Here is a 17191-nt window from a genome sequence, read left to right as displayed (position 1 = left end):
CAGGTCAGCAGCGGGGCAGAGACCCTGGCCCTCAGCCCCCCGCCCACCCCGCTGTGCCACAGGTAAAGGAGCTCCTGGCGTGTCTCCAGCAGCGTTTTCCAGAGGTGGGGGCAGCTCCTGGCTCCCACCCCAGCCTTCCTCCTCACCATCACCCGCCCCCCAGCAGCAGGGTAAGGGCTGGATGCTCCTGGATTTGGATGCTCCTGGATTTGGTTCAGCCCCGGAGCATCTCTCCCACGGGATCTCACCTCCCCAGAAAAGCTGCACCCCCCAGGGCAGAGCCGTGCCCGCCGGGGTGGGAGGTTGGCTCAGCAGTGGGGAAATGCCCCAAAATCTGCTGGTTTTGCAGGAATCTGGCGCTGGGGATGTCGCCGTCCCCACACCGCCCACGCCACGCCCGGCCCGGAGCTTGGGGAGGGAGGGATGTGCTGTTCCTGTCAGATTTACGGGGTGTTTGGGGTTTTTTTTGGCAGCTTGTGGTTTAACCTTTAAGTGATTTTTTAAAAAACACGTGTTGGGGCTGTCGGTGAATCTGCACTCACCCTCCGACACCTGGATCCGTGTGGAAAGTGGGATCAGCACCTCCCCAGGAGCCAGATCCTGTCCCCAAACCCCCACGCTGGGCAGGGGACCCCAATGGCCACGCACTGCCCTGGCCTGGGGGATCCGGGAGTCCAGGAGCAGCCTCAGATTTCCCCACCAAGCTCCGGGTTGGGAATCAATCCAGAGGAGCCGATGACAAGTGCAAACCCTGCCCTGGGCACCAGCATTGTCTCAGGGCAGCTCAACACGGGTTTCCTCCATCCCAAACCCATCCCAGGGGAGGCGAGGAGGGCCCCGGCCTCTGAGCACCAGCACAAAAATGTGCCTCAGGAATCAATTCCTCCAAGCCAGCAATTCGGATGCGAGTGACTGGACTCCAAATTCCATTATTCCCATTAATCCCCATCACTCGAGGAGCTTTTAAAGTTTAAACATTCCCTCAAACGGCTCAGATTTGCTACTCCAAAACAACTGTGCTTCCCCACGCCCCCCTGATGGGATTGGGGTTGGTTTTCCACACCAGAAGACTCCCCATGGATACCTCTGAGGCATTTCCTAGGGATAATAAAAGAGCAGGGAGCAGCAGGACAAGGGGGGAATGGCTTCCCACTGACAGAGGGAGGGGGTAGGTGGGATGTGGGTAAGAAATTCCTCCCTGTGAGGGTGGTGGGCACTGGGATGAATTTCCATGACAAACAGGATCCTCAGGATCCCACCCCCGAGGCGCAGGGAGGACTCTGGGATGTGGCCGTTGGTCCATCTGTCATCCAAGACGCTTCCCATGGGTCTGTTCAGGATCCCTGAGGTTCTTCACCCAAAAAGTTCTTCACAGAGCCCAGAGCTGACCCTGAGCCCTGGAATCTGGGCCCTTCCCGAGGTTTTTTCTGGCCCTGCACACCCGGAGAGCCCCAGGTTGGTTTGTTCAGTGGGCAGGGACAGGAGGCAGGGAGGGGGTCCTGGGGGAGCTCCCTGGGCTGTCCCGGGTGGGGGCTGCAGCCTCTGATCTATTCTGGAGCATCACAGCCCGTTTGATCTGGATGTTAATCCCTCACTTTTCGGGGCAGATGAAAGGCGGGTGTCCCTCATGGGGCCGCAGGGAACGCTCGGGCCTTGGGTGAGGAGGGAGAGCTGAACCCCCTCTGCTTCCACCTCTGAAATCCACAGCAAATCAAGGGTTTTCTTAGTAATTAGCTCCCATAAAGCCTAATTTTTGTTTGATATGATGTGAGGGTTTGTCCCATTTCCACGTCTCCTGATCGAAGGACTCCAAAGGACCACAAGTGTTTGCACCAAGCAGCAGCTTTGTCCCTTGGCAGCGGGAACATCCAGGGATGAACTGCCATGGATGGAGCAGGTCTGGGGGCTCCTGATGCCAACAGGTTCTTCAGGGAAAGGTTCCTTCCTCCGAGAAAGGCCCTGACACTCATTTCCACGCAGCCTCTGAAGGTCCTGGGGCCGCAGGTGTTCGAACACCTGAGAGCGTCGTAAAGCCCCCGGTGGTGCCCAAATCCAGGGAAAACGGTGCCAAACGGGGACCTGGCATCCTGCCCTCCCCCCCACGGCCCTGCCCCTGGCATCCTGCCCTCCCCCCCCTTTCATCACGGAACTGGAGGGTGGAAACCGCAGCTCAAATGTCATCTTCAAAAAGGACAATGTCAAAACACGACACGAACCAACCCCCCCGGTGCTGGTTTCCACCACACCCACGGGTGGGACCTGTCTGAACTCAATAAAATCATTTAAACATTTATCTCTATCGGTTGGAAGAAACTGGACCAGCCCTGTGGGCACCTCTCTGGTCAGCACGTCCCTGACTCTGACACGTCCTCTGCCCTCAGCTCCACACTGGTCCGAGAGCAAGTTTGGTCGGGAGCTCAAGGCCGGTGATTGTGAACCTTCCAGGGAAGGCTCAGGTTGGACATCAGGAGGAATTTCCCCATGGAAAGGGTGCTCAGGCCTTGGAAGGGGCTGCCCAGGGAGGTTTGGAGTCCCCATCCCCGGAGGTGTCCAAGGAAGGCCTGGATGTGGCACTCAGTGCTCCGGGCTGGGTCAGGCACAGCTTGGACTCGATGGTCTCGGAGGTCCTTTCCAACCTCAGTGATTCTCCAGCCCAAATCCCTGGTTCTGCCCCACCCTCCTGTGCTCCCCCCTGGCTCTGCCCCATCCTCCCGTGTTCCCCCCTGGCTCCAGCCCTGCCCCAGCCCTCAGACCCACCGGAATGCGTGCGGAGGTGGCCGGTGAGGGCGTCCCGCCGGCGACAGGCGTAGTTGCAGAAGGGACATTTGAAGGGCTTCTCGCCCGAGTGCAGCTTGATGTGGCGCAGGAGGTTTCCCTTCTGGGTGAAGGAGGCTCCGCACTGGTTGCAGTGGAAGGGCCTTTCTCCTGAAAAACCGGAGCAGGGGGTGAAACTCCTGCTGAGAAGCATTTCCAGAGCCAACGGCCCCGCAGAGCGGGAGCATCCCCAGGTTTCCAGGCCTTGGAGAGCCCTGGGTCAGCCACCAACGTGATCCAGATGTGGCCCCAACCCAGGGAGGGACGGATCTGCTGTTGGAGTGGGGACAGTGACGAGGAAAGACCAGCCACAGGCACTTCCCTGGGCTTTTCCTCACCAGCACCTTCTGGCCACCACCCCCAGCGAAAGAGAGTAAGGTAAGGTGGGATATCGGGGAGAAATTCCTCCCTGTTCGGGTGGTGAGGCACTGGAATGGATTTCCCAGAGGATGCCCCATCCCTGGAAGTGTCCAAGGTCAGGCTGGACGGGGCTTGGAGCAACCTGGGCTAGTGGAAGGTGTCCCTGCCCGTGGCAGGGGGTGGAACAAGATGATCTTTAAGGTCCATCCCAACTCAAATCCTCGTGGGATCCCACGATTCAATCCCCGGGGTCAGCACCTGGACCTGCCAGCCCCCTCCCACGGCACCTGTGGCCACCAGCCCCCCCCCCCAAGGCCACTGGAGCCCCCCCGGCCCAGAGCTCACCGGTGTGGCTGCGCTTGTGCACCATGAGCACGTTGGGGCCGATGCAAACCATGCCACAGATGTCACACTTCAGCTTCCCGTTGGGAAGGCGGATCCCCCCGGGCGAGTGCGGCTCCGGGCCCGTCCCGTCGCAGTAGCCCAGGGGCTCCGAGAGCGAGTCCTCCACGATGACACTGTCCTCCTTCTCCAGCATCCGCTCGTCCTGCGCCAGCAGCCGGCTGGACTCCTCATCGCTGTACATCTCCACCTTGATGGAGTTGGCTGTGGGGAGGGAGGGGGGACACCAAGGGTCAGGGCAGGAAAAAACTCCCAGCGTTGGAAGAATTCCCACAGTTCGGGTAGGAGCTGCTCCTGAAAGAAACACCGACATGCTCGGTGACTTGTTTGTGATCAACCTGCATCTCCTCGGGAACAGATCCCACACGGATCACGCGAGGGGATCCGAGGTCTGCACACCTGGAGATCTCCACTCCTCATCCCGAGGGAAAGGACATTTAACAACTCCCTGGATTCCAGGGCAAGCAAAGACACCAAATCTCGAGTCCCGGAGTCAGTAAAGGCTGAAACTCGCCGGCACAAAGAGCTGGGCACGAGTTCCTCAGGCAGTGAGGACACCTGGGCTCCCCAGGACAGCCACGGCTTCCCTGACAGCTCCCACCTCTGGCATCCAATGTCGGGAAAAAGGAGCTGAGCAGCAGGTGTTGCCTGGGAACACCCAACCTGCCCCCATGGGCAGCTTGGCCTCTTCCCTTTCCCTCGTCCCACAAAGAGAACGGGGCCACAAGTGGAGGGACAGACATGGAAAACCCCTGGAAAGGTGTGGAAGGGGATGTGAGAGACGCCAGGGACCAGGGAAAGGTCCCACAGCTGAGGGCTGGTGGCTGCCAGGAGTGTTTGTATCCCAGATGGGAGCAGGGGCTGCTGGAGCTGTGCTGGATGAACCCACCCTCCAGACACTGGAGGGGCAGCATGGGGGGTCTCCCCACTGCAGCAGAGCCCCAGGATTTCCCTCCCCACCACCACCTTTCCCTCCTCCTGCAGCACCAGGATGGAGGGGATGCACCAGTCCTGACCTACATTCCCGACTGCTCTAATGATCTGTGGAATGCCACAAATCAAACACTCCCGAGCCCACTCCCTCCTCTCCCTCCTCGCTGCCAGGGAGCCGGGATGGGAAGGACAGGGAGAAACTCTCCCTCTCCTCCTTCCCAGTGAACTTGTCCACCCTGATCCCACACACCTCCTCCCTCAGCCAGGTATCCCAGTGCTTGTCCCACCTCTCCACGCAGCTGCACCCCCTGCCTGAGGGAGAACCGCTGGGACACCCTCGGGAAAAGACACCGGGCTGCAGATCCAGGCTTGAAATGATCAGATTGGGAAGTTTCCTCCCGTTTTAAGCAGCTGGGAGCAAGAGGGAATTCCCTGGGGAGGCTCCTTGGCCGACGGCCCCTGCGACCTGCTCCTGTAGCACTGGTCCTGGCAGGCTGGAGGAGGAGGATGATGATGGAGCAAAGTGGAATCCAGGTCACCCACAGGCACTGAGCCCAAGGCTCCAGCTAAATATTTCCAGAATTCCTCTAAGGATCAGATTCTCATTTCTTCCTCCTAAAGCAGCGAGCTCCCAATCCCCTGAGAGGGGAACCGTGGGGCTGGAGGGACAGAGCGTTGCCCGCCCAAGGAGAGGCGGCTTCCCGGAGGGCAGGAGCTGGAGGAGCCTGAGCTGCCTCGTGGAGAACGGAGCACAGCCACAGAATTCCCAGTGGTTCCCAAACCTGGAGCCGACGTGTCCCCCCGGAGGGGTTCAGCTCCTTGTCAGAGTGTGGATTCTCACCCACAGCCCGGGGATGCCCACGGGACCGGCTGAGGGGACTCCAGAAAACCTCGGGAACATCCCAGGTAGGGAACCACCCGGGGGTTCCTTTAAAAGCTGAGGGGGGCCTGGATAAACTCTGGGAAGACCCTTGGCCGGGTCGCTTACCGGGCACGGCGGGTGTGGAGAGCGGAGCTGGTGGAGCAGGAGGGTCCCGGAGCCGGGAGACCCCCGGGAACGGCGCAGCCCCCGAGGAGCCCGGGCAGCTCCTCGGCACTCGGGCTCTTCCCCGGAGCCAGGTACAGCCCTGCGAGCGGGGATTACCCAGGAGCAGCAGCATGGAAGTGATTCATCCGAGGCTGCGGGAGGTTTATTGCCGGGTGAAGAGCCCAGGAATTCTGGCTCTGGCTCCTTCCCTGCCTGGATCCTCCCGGCACAGACAATGCTGCTTCCCCGAGGGGCTCCGGGCAACCCCGGCCCTGGAGGTCCCGGGCGCTCCCAGGCCGCGTGCTGAGCCCCTGGATGGGAGGAGGCTGGGAGGAGGCTGTGCCTGGAGCATTCCCGGGGGGGGGGGGAGCAGGACTTTATCCGGTGCCACCACGCTCCCCTGGGAGCACCAGGAGCTGCCTCCGTGCGCAAACACGAGTGAAAAGCTCCTCGCCCCGCGCCGGAGCCGCTGGGACGAGTTGACGTTTGTGGTTGGGTTTTGTTGGGTTTTTTTTTTTTCTCCTCTCCCATTCCCCCAGGGACTAATTTTTTCCTGGGCACAGAAGAGAGGCCAAGTATTGTTCTGTAATTCTCCTTTCAGATCCGACGCGGGGTCCGGGAGAAGTCTCTGCCGGCAGAACAGGTTATATAATATTCCTGCTCCTCTGGGCACGGCGCTCGCCGGATGAACCAGCTGTGAAGTCAAGTCAGATCAGAGGCAATGCCATCACCCGTGTCCTGCTGTTAAAGGGGAAGGGATCGGGATTTTCCGCGTGTTCGATATTCCCTTGGCTTCCCGGCGTCACCCCTCGGAACGCCAAGATCTCGTCTCTGTGAGGAGCTCCCATGTGCTTTAGAGCACAAATGTGAGATAAATAACGAGTAATGAGAGTGAGAAATGGCAATGGAGCTAATTCTGAGCATTATCCTCCCGAAATTGGGGTGTTTGGGGTTTATTTTATCCCGGTTCAGGAAGGACAAGCAGCAAATGCCACGACCTCCCTGGATAAAGGACGGGGAGTTCCTCTGCCAGGGAAAAGTGATGTGCAATGACAGCTGGAAGTGGGAGAGAGGAAGGATCAGAGCGGTGCCAGGTGTTTTGGGGCTGGTTGGGTTCATCCAGAGATGGAGCAACTGTTGGATTGTGAATACCGGGAGAGCAGCGGGAGCGTGGGGGACGGAGCCACAGCCCGGGGACGGGACCTGCCCGACTGGGGGGGCTCCTGCACAGAACCTGAACCCCAGCTTTGCTCATTTTAACTAAAAAGCAGAGAATTCCAGAGTGGGCAGGAAAGGAGATGGAGAGTTTCACAGTATGTGAGGAGACTCCCCACATTAATCCCATTTCTGGATCCCTGTCGGGTCCCCAGCTCAGCTCACGGCCCTCGGACAGGGACACAACAGCCCGTCCGGGAGCTGGTTCCAGCACCCCGTGGCATTCCCAGCATATCCAAAGGATCCCAGGGCCTCTCTGAATCCACTGCAGTGACACAAATAACTTCCCAACAGCCTCATTCCCACTGAGGCCAAGCCCTGCTCTGTGAGCTGCTCTGACCCGCCCCGGCTCCCACACAGGAGGAAGCGGCGCAGTTCCTCGTTTCCCACACTGCCATCCCGATGGATACAAAACACAACTCATTCCAAAGAAACCCACAGCTCCACAGCCCCTCAGAGCCCAGCCCTGACAGCATGGAACACACTCCTCGTGGAGCTGGAATTCAGGACCACGAGGAAAAGACTCTGAATCCTCCACCCCCGGCTGAGGTTTTTCCACCCCTCAACATCGGTTTTTCCACAAAAAAACCCCGGCTCAGCAGCAGCCAGTTCCTGGGATCAGTGCCCGGGATCTGACACCGGGATCAGGGACCAGGCAGCTGCTCCACGCGGAGCCCAAAGCCGGGCTTATCCCCTTCCCTTGGAAAACAAAGAGTCGGGCTGGGAGCGAAATCCGTCACAGCGGGAAGTCAAAATTCCTGGCGGAGCGCAGGGATTGGGAACGGCCGGGGCTGGGAACAGCCGGCTCGGGATACTCACCGCTGAGGGAGCGGCTCGGGGAGGAGTGCTGGCTGTTGGGGGTGCTCACCGTGGGGCCCACGATCGCCGAGGTGAATTCCTTCTCCAGGGAGGAATCCCCGCTGCCTTTGGGAGGAGGGAGACACGAGTGAGCCGGTGGGAATCCCCCCTGCCCGGCCCCTCGGCTCTGGGAAGGGGCTGGAGGGCAGGGATTTGCTCCCATGGGATTAGGCTGGGTGCATTTTGGATTCCAGCCCCTCCAGCCGGGAGCTTCCCAAACCCCACAGCCCGGAGCCGACGGCAGTGCCGAGGTGTCCATCCGAGGGGGGACCAGACCACCCCCAGCCCGAGCACCAACCCCCAGGACCTGTCCCTTCCCAGGCACTGGGATCCCGCTCCAGCACAATTCCCAGGCAGGCACTCACATCCCTGGGAATCCAATCCCTCCCCACTTGGACACGGGCCCTTCCCCGCTCACACCAGCACATGAATTCCCTGACACAGCTGTCCATGGATCCCCTCGGATTTTCCCCTTCGGGAAGTGCCTGTTCCAGCGATCCCAGCAATCCCTGGAGCCCCCCCGGCAGCCCCGGAGCCAGGCCATGCTGCGGGAACGGCGGAGATTCATGATGGAAAGTGCAGCAGCTCCCCCAGCACAGCTGGGAATGTTATTTCTAAACACTGGCAGCTGGAAAACTCTCCTCTCCCTGTTCCCCGAGCCCGGTTTGTCCCATTGTCTGGTGGCTGTTGGGAGGCTGAGCTCATCGCCGAGCATGGGAATCGCTCCTGGGAAGTGCCCCTGGAGGGCCTGGGACACCCAGCCTGGCCTCGGCTCCCAGGGGCGGGATTTAAGGGTTCCTTCCCTCCCGGGATGACAGTGGGAGAGACTTGGAGCGCCCTTCCCTCTCCCCTCCCCGCGCTCCAGAGAGGCTGGAGAGCTGCTGCCAGTGACTCCGAGCCTCCGATGATGCCCAGAGGGAATGAGTCCCTGCATTCCAGCACCTCTAATTCCCTTCCTGGAGCCGATGAGTTCCTGCATTCCAGCACCCCTAAATCCCTTCCTGGAGTGCTCGGGGTCTCTGGCTACTCTGGAGACACATCCTGAGCCCAAATCCCTGTGTGGGGGTGAGACCAACCCTCTCGGAGGGTCCCGGTGCTGTGTCCTGAGCCTGCACTCAGGGGAGGCCTTTCCCCATCTCCTCTGCTGGCACGGGGGATTCCAGACACCCCTAAACGCCTCTCCAAAGCCAGCTCAGGGCACGTCCTGGGGCCAAGACCCCTCTGAGCGGGGCAGGACGGACCCTCTTGCGGGGTCTCAGAGCCGTGTCCTGAGCCCACCTCGCTCCTATCCGCACTCAGGGGGGTCAGGTCCTTTTTCCCCCCCCCTCCTCCTGCTGGCACAGGGAACCCCAGCAGCCCTGAGCCCCCCGGAGCCCAGCACAGCCCCTGCATCCCCTCTCCACACAGGCGGAGCGAGCGGAGCCGTGCCCGAGTTATTTGCGGCTCCTCCCGCCCCTCGCTCCCGTTTGAGTCGCGTTTATTGTACCTTGCTGGAGATACCCTGGAGTGTTATCACATCCAACTCCTTGGAAACAGCGCTGGATTCCGGGCTGCGTGTGCATGTCTGCGTCGCTGGCAGGGCGCACGCAGCCACTCACCTTCCAGGAAGAGCAGATTCCTGGAAGGGAGGGAAACGTCCGTCATTTTACAGTCAGGAGGCACCGGGCGAGCGGGAACCGGGGCTGAGGAGGGCACGGGGAGAGGGGGGCAGAGGGGAGGGCACGGGGAGCTGGGCAGGGGATGCATGAGGGGGCTCAGCCACCAGGCACGGGATCCCCAGCACTGGGATGGGCAGAGGGAGAAATGTTTCCCCCCCAGGATGGGCTCCGACCCTCCGGCATCGCCCCTCGATCCGCGGCTCCAGGGAAGGAGCCAAAGGGGCTGGTGTGGAGCCAGAGCTCAAAGAGTGTCCCCTCACTCCTTCCCCACACACACCTTGTCCAGGAACGGCTTCCTGCTGCAGCTGGGAGGAATTTTTGAGGAGCTTCCCGCGGCGTGAACTCCCCACCCCACAAACAAAGCCCCTCCTGGCCCCGGGTTTGTCCCTGAGGAGGAGATTTGGGCTTGCCGGAAAAGCATCCAGGGGATGCTGAGAGCAGGAAGGACCTCCCGTGCTTTCCTCCCTGATCCCAGCTCTGGAGAAAGGTTAAAACCTCCAGATTCCAATGGAATTAAACATTAAGGAGTTAAAAAAGGGAATTTCTCCTCAGTCCCTGCAAGCACAAAGCCGGCTCTGAGCTCAGCTCCTCTGCCAGCCAGCTTCATCCTCCGGATCCCTAAGGATCCTGCCGATCCCAAAGGATCCCCAGGCTCCTCCCGACTGGAAACACCACTGAGCTGATCCTTGGTGCCCAGCCTGCCCCAAAACCAGGATCAGGCCAGGGCGGAGCTTCCCAGGGCAGGATCACTGTCAGGGACCCCTGCCAGGAGCCCCCTCTGGAAAATCCCACACACGCAGGGACGGGATTTTTCCCTCTGTGCAGCAGTGGGTCTGGCACCAGAACCCCCGGGGATGGCTCGGAGCCCTGGGAATGTGGGCAGGCTGGAATCCCACCCCTGGGAGCAGGGGCTGCAATCCCACCCCTGGGAGCAGCCCCGTTCCCGTGGTCCCTCAGCAATTTCCCCTCTCGGAAAACTGCTCAGACTTGGGATTTCAGGAAATTTTGGGGTCACGTTTCAGCAGTTCTAAAAAAAGAAAAATGGAAACCTGAATGTCAGGAAGGAGGCGGCTCTGGAGCCTGGAGGAGCCCAGTTACCCTGGTTATCCACGGAGCTGGGACAGGTTACCCTGCCCTCAGCTGACAGCACCCAAAAAAGGGGGGGGACGGGGGGGATCTGGGCTGTTCTGGGGAGTGGAGCTGGGAGGGACGCCCTGGAAACATCCCTCGCCTTCCAACAGCCTCTGATGGGAGAGGACAGAGCGAGGGAGGGCAAAATTCCTCAGGAAATTGTGATGGGACAGGGACCTGATCCCATCCTGCCCACATGGGGGGTCCTCAGCTGGGAACAGAGACCTGATCCCTGGAGCAGGATGGACCCGGGATGGACCCAGGATGGACCCGGGATGGGCCGAGGGGCTCAGATGGAGCAGGATGGACCCGGGATGGGCCGAGGGGCTCAGCTCCCACAGGCAGGAATGACACAAAGTGCAGCAAAGCCGTTATCGGCACAGTCCAAAGGCCATTTTTTTGGGATGAGCATCCACAGCATTTAGAGCCTGAGGAGCACGGAGAGGCCCCTTCCCCACCTCCCCCTCGCTCCCACCCCCTCTGTGAGAACTCCATCTCTACCAGAGCTGGTTCAGAACTGCCTTGGTTTCCTGTGAAGGATCCAAGGAGACGGAATATTTCTCACTCACGGAGTTTCCAGATTTTTTGGTCCTTCACTCCTGACAAACAGGAACTTGAACCGTTCCCCTTCCCTCCCAACTCCAGGAGCTGCTCAAACCTCAGCCCCAAAAGCTGGAATCCAGGAAGGATTCAGACTGTGCTGAGGGAGAAAAGGTCTCCATCCTCCTCCCAACCCCTCCAGAGCTCCATCCCCCCTGTGCCGTTCATCCCACACGGATTCCTGCCTCTCCAGGGACGGATTTAGTCACTGGGAAAGTTTCCTCTGGCTGTGCCACCTGTAAATCTCCACCAGCTCTTACCCTAATCCTGAGCAAAGATGGACAAACTGAGGAGTTCTCCCTCTGCAAACAGCAGTTCCCTGGAGATAAGGACAAATCCCACCCCACCAGCTTTCACCCACTGCCCATCCCAGGTTTCTGCAGGACTATCTAAATCCCCTGGATCCTCTGGGATCCCCTCTGGAGCTGGGCTGTGACCCCCAGCACAAAGACCTTGTTTTCCTTTCAGTTTAACACAAAACCTGGGAATGTCCCCCACCAGCACCCACCAGGTGAAGGCACAAGGACACAAAATCCAGTGAGAACTTCCCAGGCTCCACCTCGGAGCTGGGAATTTTATCACCCTGTGGGAATTAACCCTTCTCAGACACGTAATGAAACTGGTGTTCCCAACACTGCTCCCAACGCTGCTCCTCAGTGTGTGATGGAAGGGGCTGGGGCAAAGCCCCGGAGCACAGGGCAGGAGGAGGGAGCTGAACATCCAAACCCAACCAAACCAGCCCGGAAAAATCAAGCCTGGACCTACCAGGAATGTAGGCTCGCCCGTTACAGTCTTCTATATCCATCTTTGAGGGCTTTGGCTGCAAGAGAAAGCAGAGCCCAGTCAGGATCAGCCTCTGGAAGCTGCTCGGGTGTCTCCTCTTCATTTTATCCACAAAAGGAATCAGGATTTTGGGCAAGGAGAGAACACCAACACCCCTCAGGCGGCCTCACAACAGACAACCCAAAATCCACCCTGAAATCCAAGGAAAATCTGCCATGTCCTGGTTTCCTGGCACCCCACAGAGACACCCAATGTTTTAGATGCTCAAATGGCTTTTATGGATCGATCCCCAGCTGCTAAAACCCCAAATGAGCCCTGTTTTGGAGACAGGAGCTGGGCTGTGAGCGGTTGCTCTAATTGGCTGTTGGCTGGGTCAGGAACGGAGCATTTGCTGTGGAGAACAATTAAACAGGGACAATTTGGGAGATTAATTGTCTCCCTGATAAGGAAAGCTGACCTGCAGCAGCCCCCTCAGGGGGTCCCTCCATCCCACGGAGCTTCCTGAGCCAACACAAATCCATCTTTCCCTTCCCAAACCGTAATTTTAACATTAAACTGCTCCTGGATGGGCCAAATCCAGGGAGTCTGGGATGCACATTCCCAGAGCTGCTCCGGATCCACAGCTAAAGAGGTGCCTCGTGTCCTCAAGTGCCACGGGCACCACGGGAACTCGAGGCAGTTCTAGTTAGTGAGGGATTAGTTAATTAGTTAATTAGTTATAGGGGCTGCACAAAATAAGGACAACAGGGGCCGGTGTCGCAACGCTGGCGCTGTTCCCACCCTGGCATCTGTGTCACCCACTGGAGGGGACACTCTGGGGCTGGGGACAATCCCGGGGCTGAGGACATTCCTGGGCTAAGGACAATCCCAAGGCCCAGGACAATTCCTGGGACTGAGGACATTCCTGGGACTGAGGACATTCCTGGGCTGAGGACTTTCCTGGGGCTGGGGACAATCCCGGGGCTGAGGACATTCCTGGGCTAAGGACAATCCCAAGGCCCAGGACAATTCCTGGGACTGAGGACATTCCTGGGACTGAGGACATTCCTGGGCTGAGGACTTTCCTGGGGCTGAGGACATTCCTGGGCTAAGGACAATCCTGGGCCTGAGGACATTCCCGGGGCTGAGGACATTCCTGGGACTGAGGACAATCCCAAGACCCAGGACAATCCCAGGACTGAGGACATTCCTGGGCTGAGGACATTCCCAGGCTGAGGACAATCCTGGGACTAAGGACATTCCCAGGGCTGAGGACAATCCCAAGGCCCAGGACAATCCCGGGGCTGAGGACATTCCTGGAGCTGAGGACAATCCTGGGACTGAGGACAATCCCAAGGCCCAGGACAATTCCAGGGCTGAGGACATTCCCGGGACTGAGGACAATCCCGGGACCGAGGACAATCCCAAGGCCCAGGACAATCCCGGGACCGAGGACAATCCCAAGGCCCAGGACAATCCCAGGGCTGAGGACTGTCCCAGGGTCAAGGACGATCCCAGAGCCGGAGACAATTCCAGGCAGCACAAAACGAGCCGAGCCCTCCGGAATTCCCCTTCCCGCCCCACAGCATCCCTTCCCTCCACGAGCCGACAACAATTTGGGCTGGAATCTCCCTCCCCAGCGCGGGGTTGTGCAGGAATTGTGGTCTGAAAGCGCATCCTGCAGCTTTATTTCCATGGAAGCCGTAATTTGGCTTTTGAGCCGCGCCGGGGGATCCGTGGGCTCGGCACAACGGGAACGGCGGCGCCGGAATAAAGAGGGATTTCATTTGGAAAGGCTTTTCCCTCCTGGGCTCCACAGAAATCCCCGAAAACAGGGATTTTTAACAAAAAAAAAAAAAAATAAAGGCCAATTGTGTGTGTGAGGGGCGAACACGGCACGGGAAGTGCTGGCACCGCTCCCTCCGCTTCCCAGGGATACCAGGGAACAGGCAGGACCCCAGTCCATGGACAACCAGGAGCGAGAGCCAGGAATTAATTACTGGGTGAGTAATTTGAGAGAAATCAATCGGAGGAGCTGGTTCTGTAATTCCTGCTCGTGCCACCCCACCAGTGCCAGTGGGACAATGGGCAGGGAGAGGTGGATTCCTCACTCCTTGTTATTTTAAGAGAACCCAGAAAAAAAACATCAGGAGCTCTGATTTCCACAGTTGTTTTCCTTAATTTTGTCTGAGGCCTCCCGAGCAGGAATTGGGATTAAAAGCTGCAAATTCCCAAAGTTCTCCCCAGCCCTGTGGCAAAACCCAACCTGGGCTGGGAAAGGGCCCTGCCAGTTCTCCGAGCCCTCTGGATCCGGACGAGCGGCCCCAAAACCTGCGCAGACGGACGGACAAACCCCCCCCACATCCCTGGGATAACGGGGCCGCTTCCAAGGATGCGGCCCGGGCTGGGAGCTCCCTCCCCAAACCCCCTGGAGCACCAACCCACCCTGTCCCGGGGGCTCTGACCCGCTCGGGGACACGCACGGCCCGGCTCCAAAGCTCCCTCCCGCCTTCCAGGTGGGATTGCCCCGGGAATTGGAGGCGGGAGCGCGACACAATTAGAGCAGCACTCTCCTTCCCACGGAAATCAGGACTTTTCCCCAGGTGGCAACAACTCAAGGAAACAGAAAAGTCCTCCAGAGCAGCCCCACTTAAATCCCCCCATTACAGCCGTGACCGTCCTAGAACTGGGAAAAGCCTCTTAAATCCATGGATTCCCACCTGGACCCCCCTTTATTGTTCCCATTGTACCCAAAGCACCACGAAATGACCCCAAAGGCTGAGCCTGGGGACACCTCCCACCTCCAGACCCCTGCAGACCCCCCAGTCCCACCCCAGCAGGGAACCCTCCAGACCCGGGTGGGATCCCAACCCCAGCCCCACGGAGGGAACTGCTCAGCTCCCCCCAACTCACACGGAAGCGGCCTGGAACAGCAAATCCCCCCGGTCTGAGCCGTCCCTCTGTTGCAGGGATTCCTGCCCGGGACAGCCCGGGGCAGGTCGGACCCTCCGAGCCAGGGAGACCCCTCGGGAGCGCTGGAATTCCTCCCGGAACACCTCCCAGACACCTCCCTGGCCCTGTCAGAGCCGAGCTCTGGCTCCTGTCTCTGCGCTGATCCGCTGCCAGGCAGCTCATCCCGGCTCTGGAAGCACCAGGGAGAGGTTTTTGGGACAAACACCTCCGAGCCCCCTCGGGTGGGAACCAGTAACCACCTGAAATTCCCTGTTTCCCTTCCCAAGCCCCGCTTCCGTTCAGCTGCAGTTTATTTTCCGACGTTGAGGACGTTTTTTCCACCTTTGCTGCTCCAAAACCCCAAAGGTTGTGTCAGTGGAAATGTTCCGGAGCCCATGGAAAGCCCCATCCCACCAGCATTCCCAGAGAAATGCCAAGGAAGCGGCTCCGCCAGAGCAGGGAAAAGGGAAAACAAAGTGCTGGGAGAGGTTTTATCCACGGTCAGACAGCTCCCATTGTTCCCATAATTTGAGGGACTTCACTAAATAAAATGGAACAGTGGATCCAGGGGGACGGTCCCCTCTGACATTCCCAGGAAAGGCGCCCTGGGGAATTCCGAGGTTGCTGTTTTAGGGATGGGGCAGAGCCCCCCAGACCATTCCCGGTCTGTCCCACGGCTCAGCCTCCCCACGGAGCCTCAAACCCCAGGACAGGCCTGACGAGGAATCCCAGAATTATTTGGGCTGGGAAAGATCTCCAGGATCACCCAATCCAAGCCCACCCCTCCCTGACCCTGGTTAGGGGCTGGGATCCTCTCCCACAAATCCCCCGCATTCCCAGGGCCTTTTTCCTGGAACCAGGCAAACACTGCTGCGAATTCCACCCTTTTTGTGGCTAAAGCAGGGAATGAAATTCCAGACAAATCCCAGCCCGGGGGTGGCCACGGGGCCCAGCTGCGGGCGGGGACTCCAGGCCCCGCTTCCCATGGGAGCAGGGATGTTATTTTTCCCTAATACTCCCTGTTTGGAGAAGCTCCTCCCCGCCGGAGCAGCTCTGGCCGGACATCGGCCCTTCCCGGAGAAACCATCCCAAAACGGGGAACGACACGAAATTCCTCACTTTCGGCACGCTCCCAGCATCCTGCGGCTCCAGGGAAGTTCGGATTCCCAGCCAACCCGGGGGGATGTTTTCTCCCCGTGCCTTTGTCTGGGATCCAACCCCGGGGGCACCGCGCCGTAAATCACCCCGGGAGGGCTGGGAAACCATTCCAGGGGAGCCGGGGAGGGGGGAGAGGCTCCGGGACAGACAGACAGACGGACAGGACGGAGCTCCGGCCTCGCTCCCGGTTCCTCCGACGGGGTTGGAACTGGAGCTGATCCACAGGGAGCCCAGAGCTCCCTCCCCGCTCCCGTCCCGTCCCGTGCCCCGGGATAACCCCGCCGTTCCCTTGGGATCGCTGTTCCCTTGGGATCGCCGTTCCCCGGGATCGGGAGCCGCTGGCACCTTCCCCGGGGCTCCCTGGGCTCAGGTTTCCCGGAGTCCTTGGAAGCAAAAGCCCAAGACGAGGCTAAAAATCCCTTTTCCTGGCTCTGCCGGGACGTGGCTCGGCCTTCCCGGCGGGACACCGGGACACCCCCGGCCCCTCCCGGGATCCAGAGGGTCCCACGGCAAAGAGGTTTCGCCTCAGGAGCTTTCCCAGGAGCTTCCTCCGGGAATTCCCCGGAGCTTTCCCAGGAGCCTCCTCCGGGAATCCCCCCGGGAGCTCCGGGCAAGGGCTGGAACGGACATGGAATAATTTGGGGGTCGGCACAGCGGGAGGGTCCCAGCGGGAACAGGGTCGGGAGCACCGGGATGGGGGGGGCTGATCCCACCCGGAGCCACGTGCTGCCCATCCCGGTGGATTCCAGAGCCTCTCTGGAATCCCCCCTGCCCGGAGGGATCAGTAAAGGGGGGAAGGGGGGGTCAAATCCCAGCGTCCCGTGCCAGGGACAGGGAGGAGACTCCGGCATTCCCGGGCTGGAATTTCCCCGGGCTGGAGGGGAAAACTCTGCCCGGGAAAAGCAGCCCCGGAGCCCCCCCGGGCAGGAGCGTCCAGGGGGGGCAACAGGGGCTCCCCCAAACCCCCAGACCCTCCTATGAGCCTCCCCCCCCGCCCAAAATCCCATCTCCCAAAAAATGGGGGCAGGAGGACGGGAGGGAAACGGGGGGGGGGGAACGATCCCGGGGACGGAGCAGGAAAAGCTCAGGAATTGCGGGGGGGGGCTCGGGTGTTCCCCCGGGCAGGGCGGGAACCCCCAGGGCAGGGCAGGACCCCCCCAGGGCACGTTGGGACGTTCCCGGGGGAGCCCCGTTATTCCCACAAATACCTCTCCATGGATCGCTCGGGGGGGGTCCCACCCGGGGGTCCCACCCCCACAAATGGGGGTGTTTGAGGGGGGGGACACACCCCCCTCAAAACGGGGGGGACTCAGGGGGGATT

At 60.1% G+C, this 17191-nt stretch overlaps 1 protein-coding gene across 2 annotated transcripts in view; it reads right to left on the bottom strand.

The window, feature by feature from the left end:
• The window catches only part of IKZF4 (IKAROS family zinc finger 4), a 20091-nt gene that overhangs the window by 2525 nt on the left and 375 nt on the right, over positions 1-17191 (bottom strand). Inside the window, exons 2-6 of one of the 2 annotated variants that reach the window (XM_027703526.1) lie at positions 11764-11818; positions 9096-9227; positions 7571-7675; positions 3520-3780; positions 2758-2925 (exon numbers count right to left, since the gene is read on the bottom strand). In XM_027703526.1, coding sequence (XP_027559327.1) covers positions 2758-2925; positions 3520-3780; positions 7571-7675; positions 9096-9227; positions 11764-11803 — 706 coding nt within the window. In that variant the 5' untranslated portion in view covers positions 11804-11818. Of the gene's footprint in view, positions 1-2757; positions 2926-3519; positions 3781-7570; positions 7676-9095; positions 9228-11763; positions 12623-17191 lie in introns of those variants that run through there. The other variant, XM_027703525.1, reaches the window with a different exon arrangement.

The sequence above is a fragment of the Neopelma chrysocephalum genome, unplaced genomic scaffold (genome assembly GCF_003984885.1).
Source record: "Neopelma chrysocephalum unplaced genomic scaffold, ASM398488v2 Primary Assembly neopelma1_233, whole genome shotgun sequence".
Lineage (NCBI taxonomy): Eukaryota > Metazoa > Chordata > Aves > Passeriformes > Pipridae > Neopelma > Neopelma chrysocephalum.
This window is presented reverse-complemented; position numbering and strand designations above follow the sequence as displayed.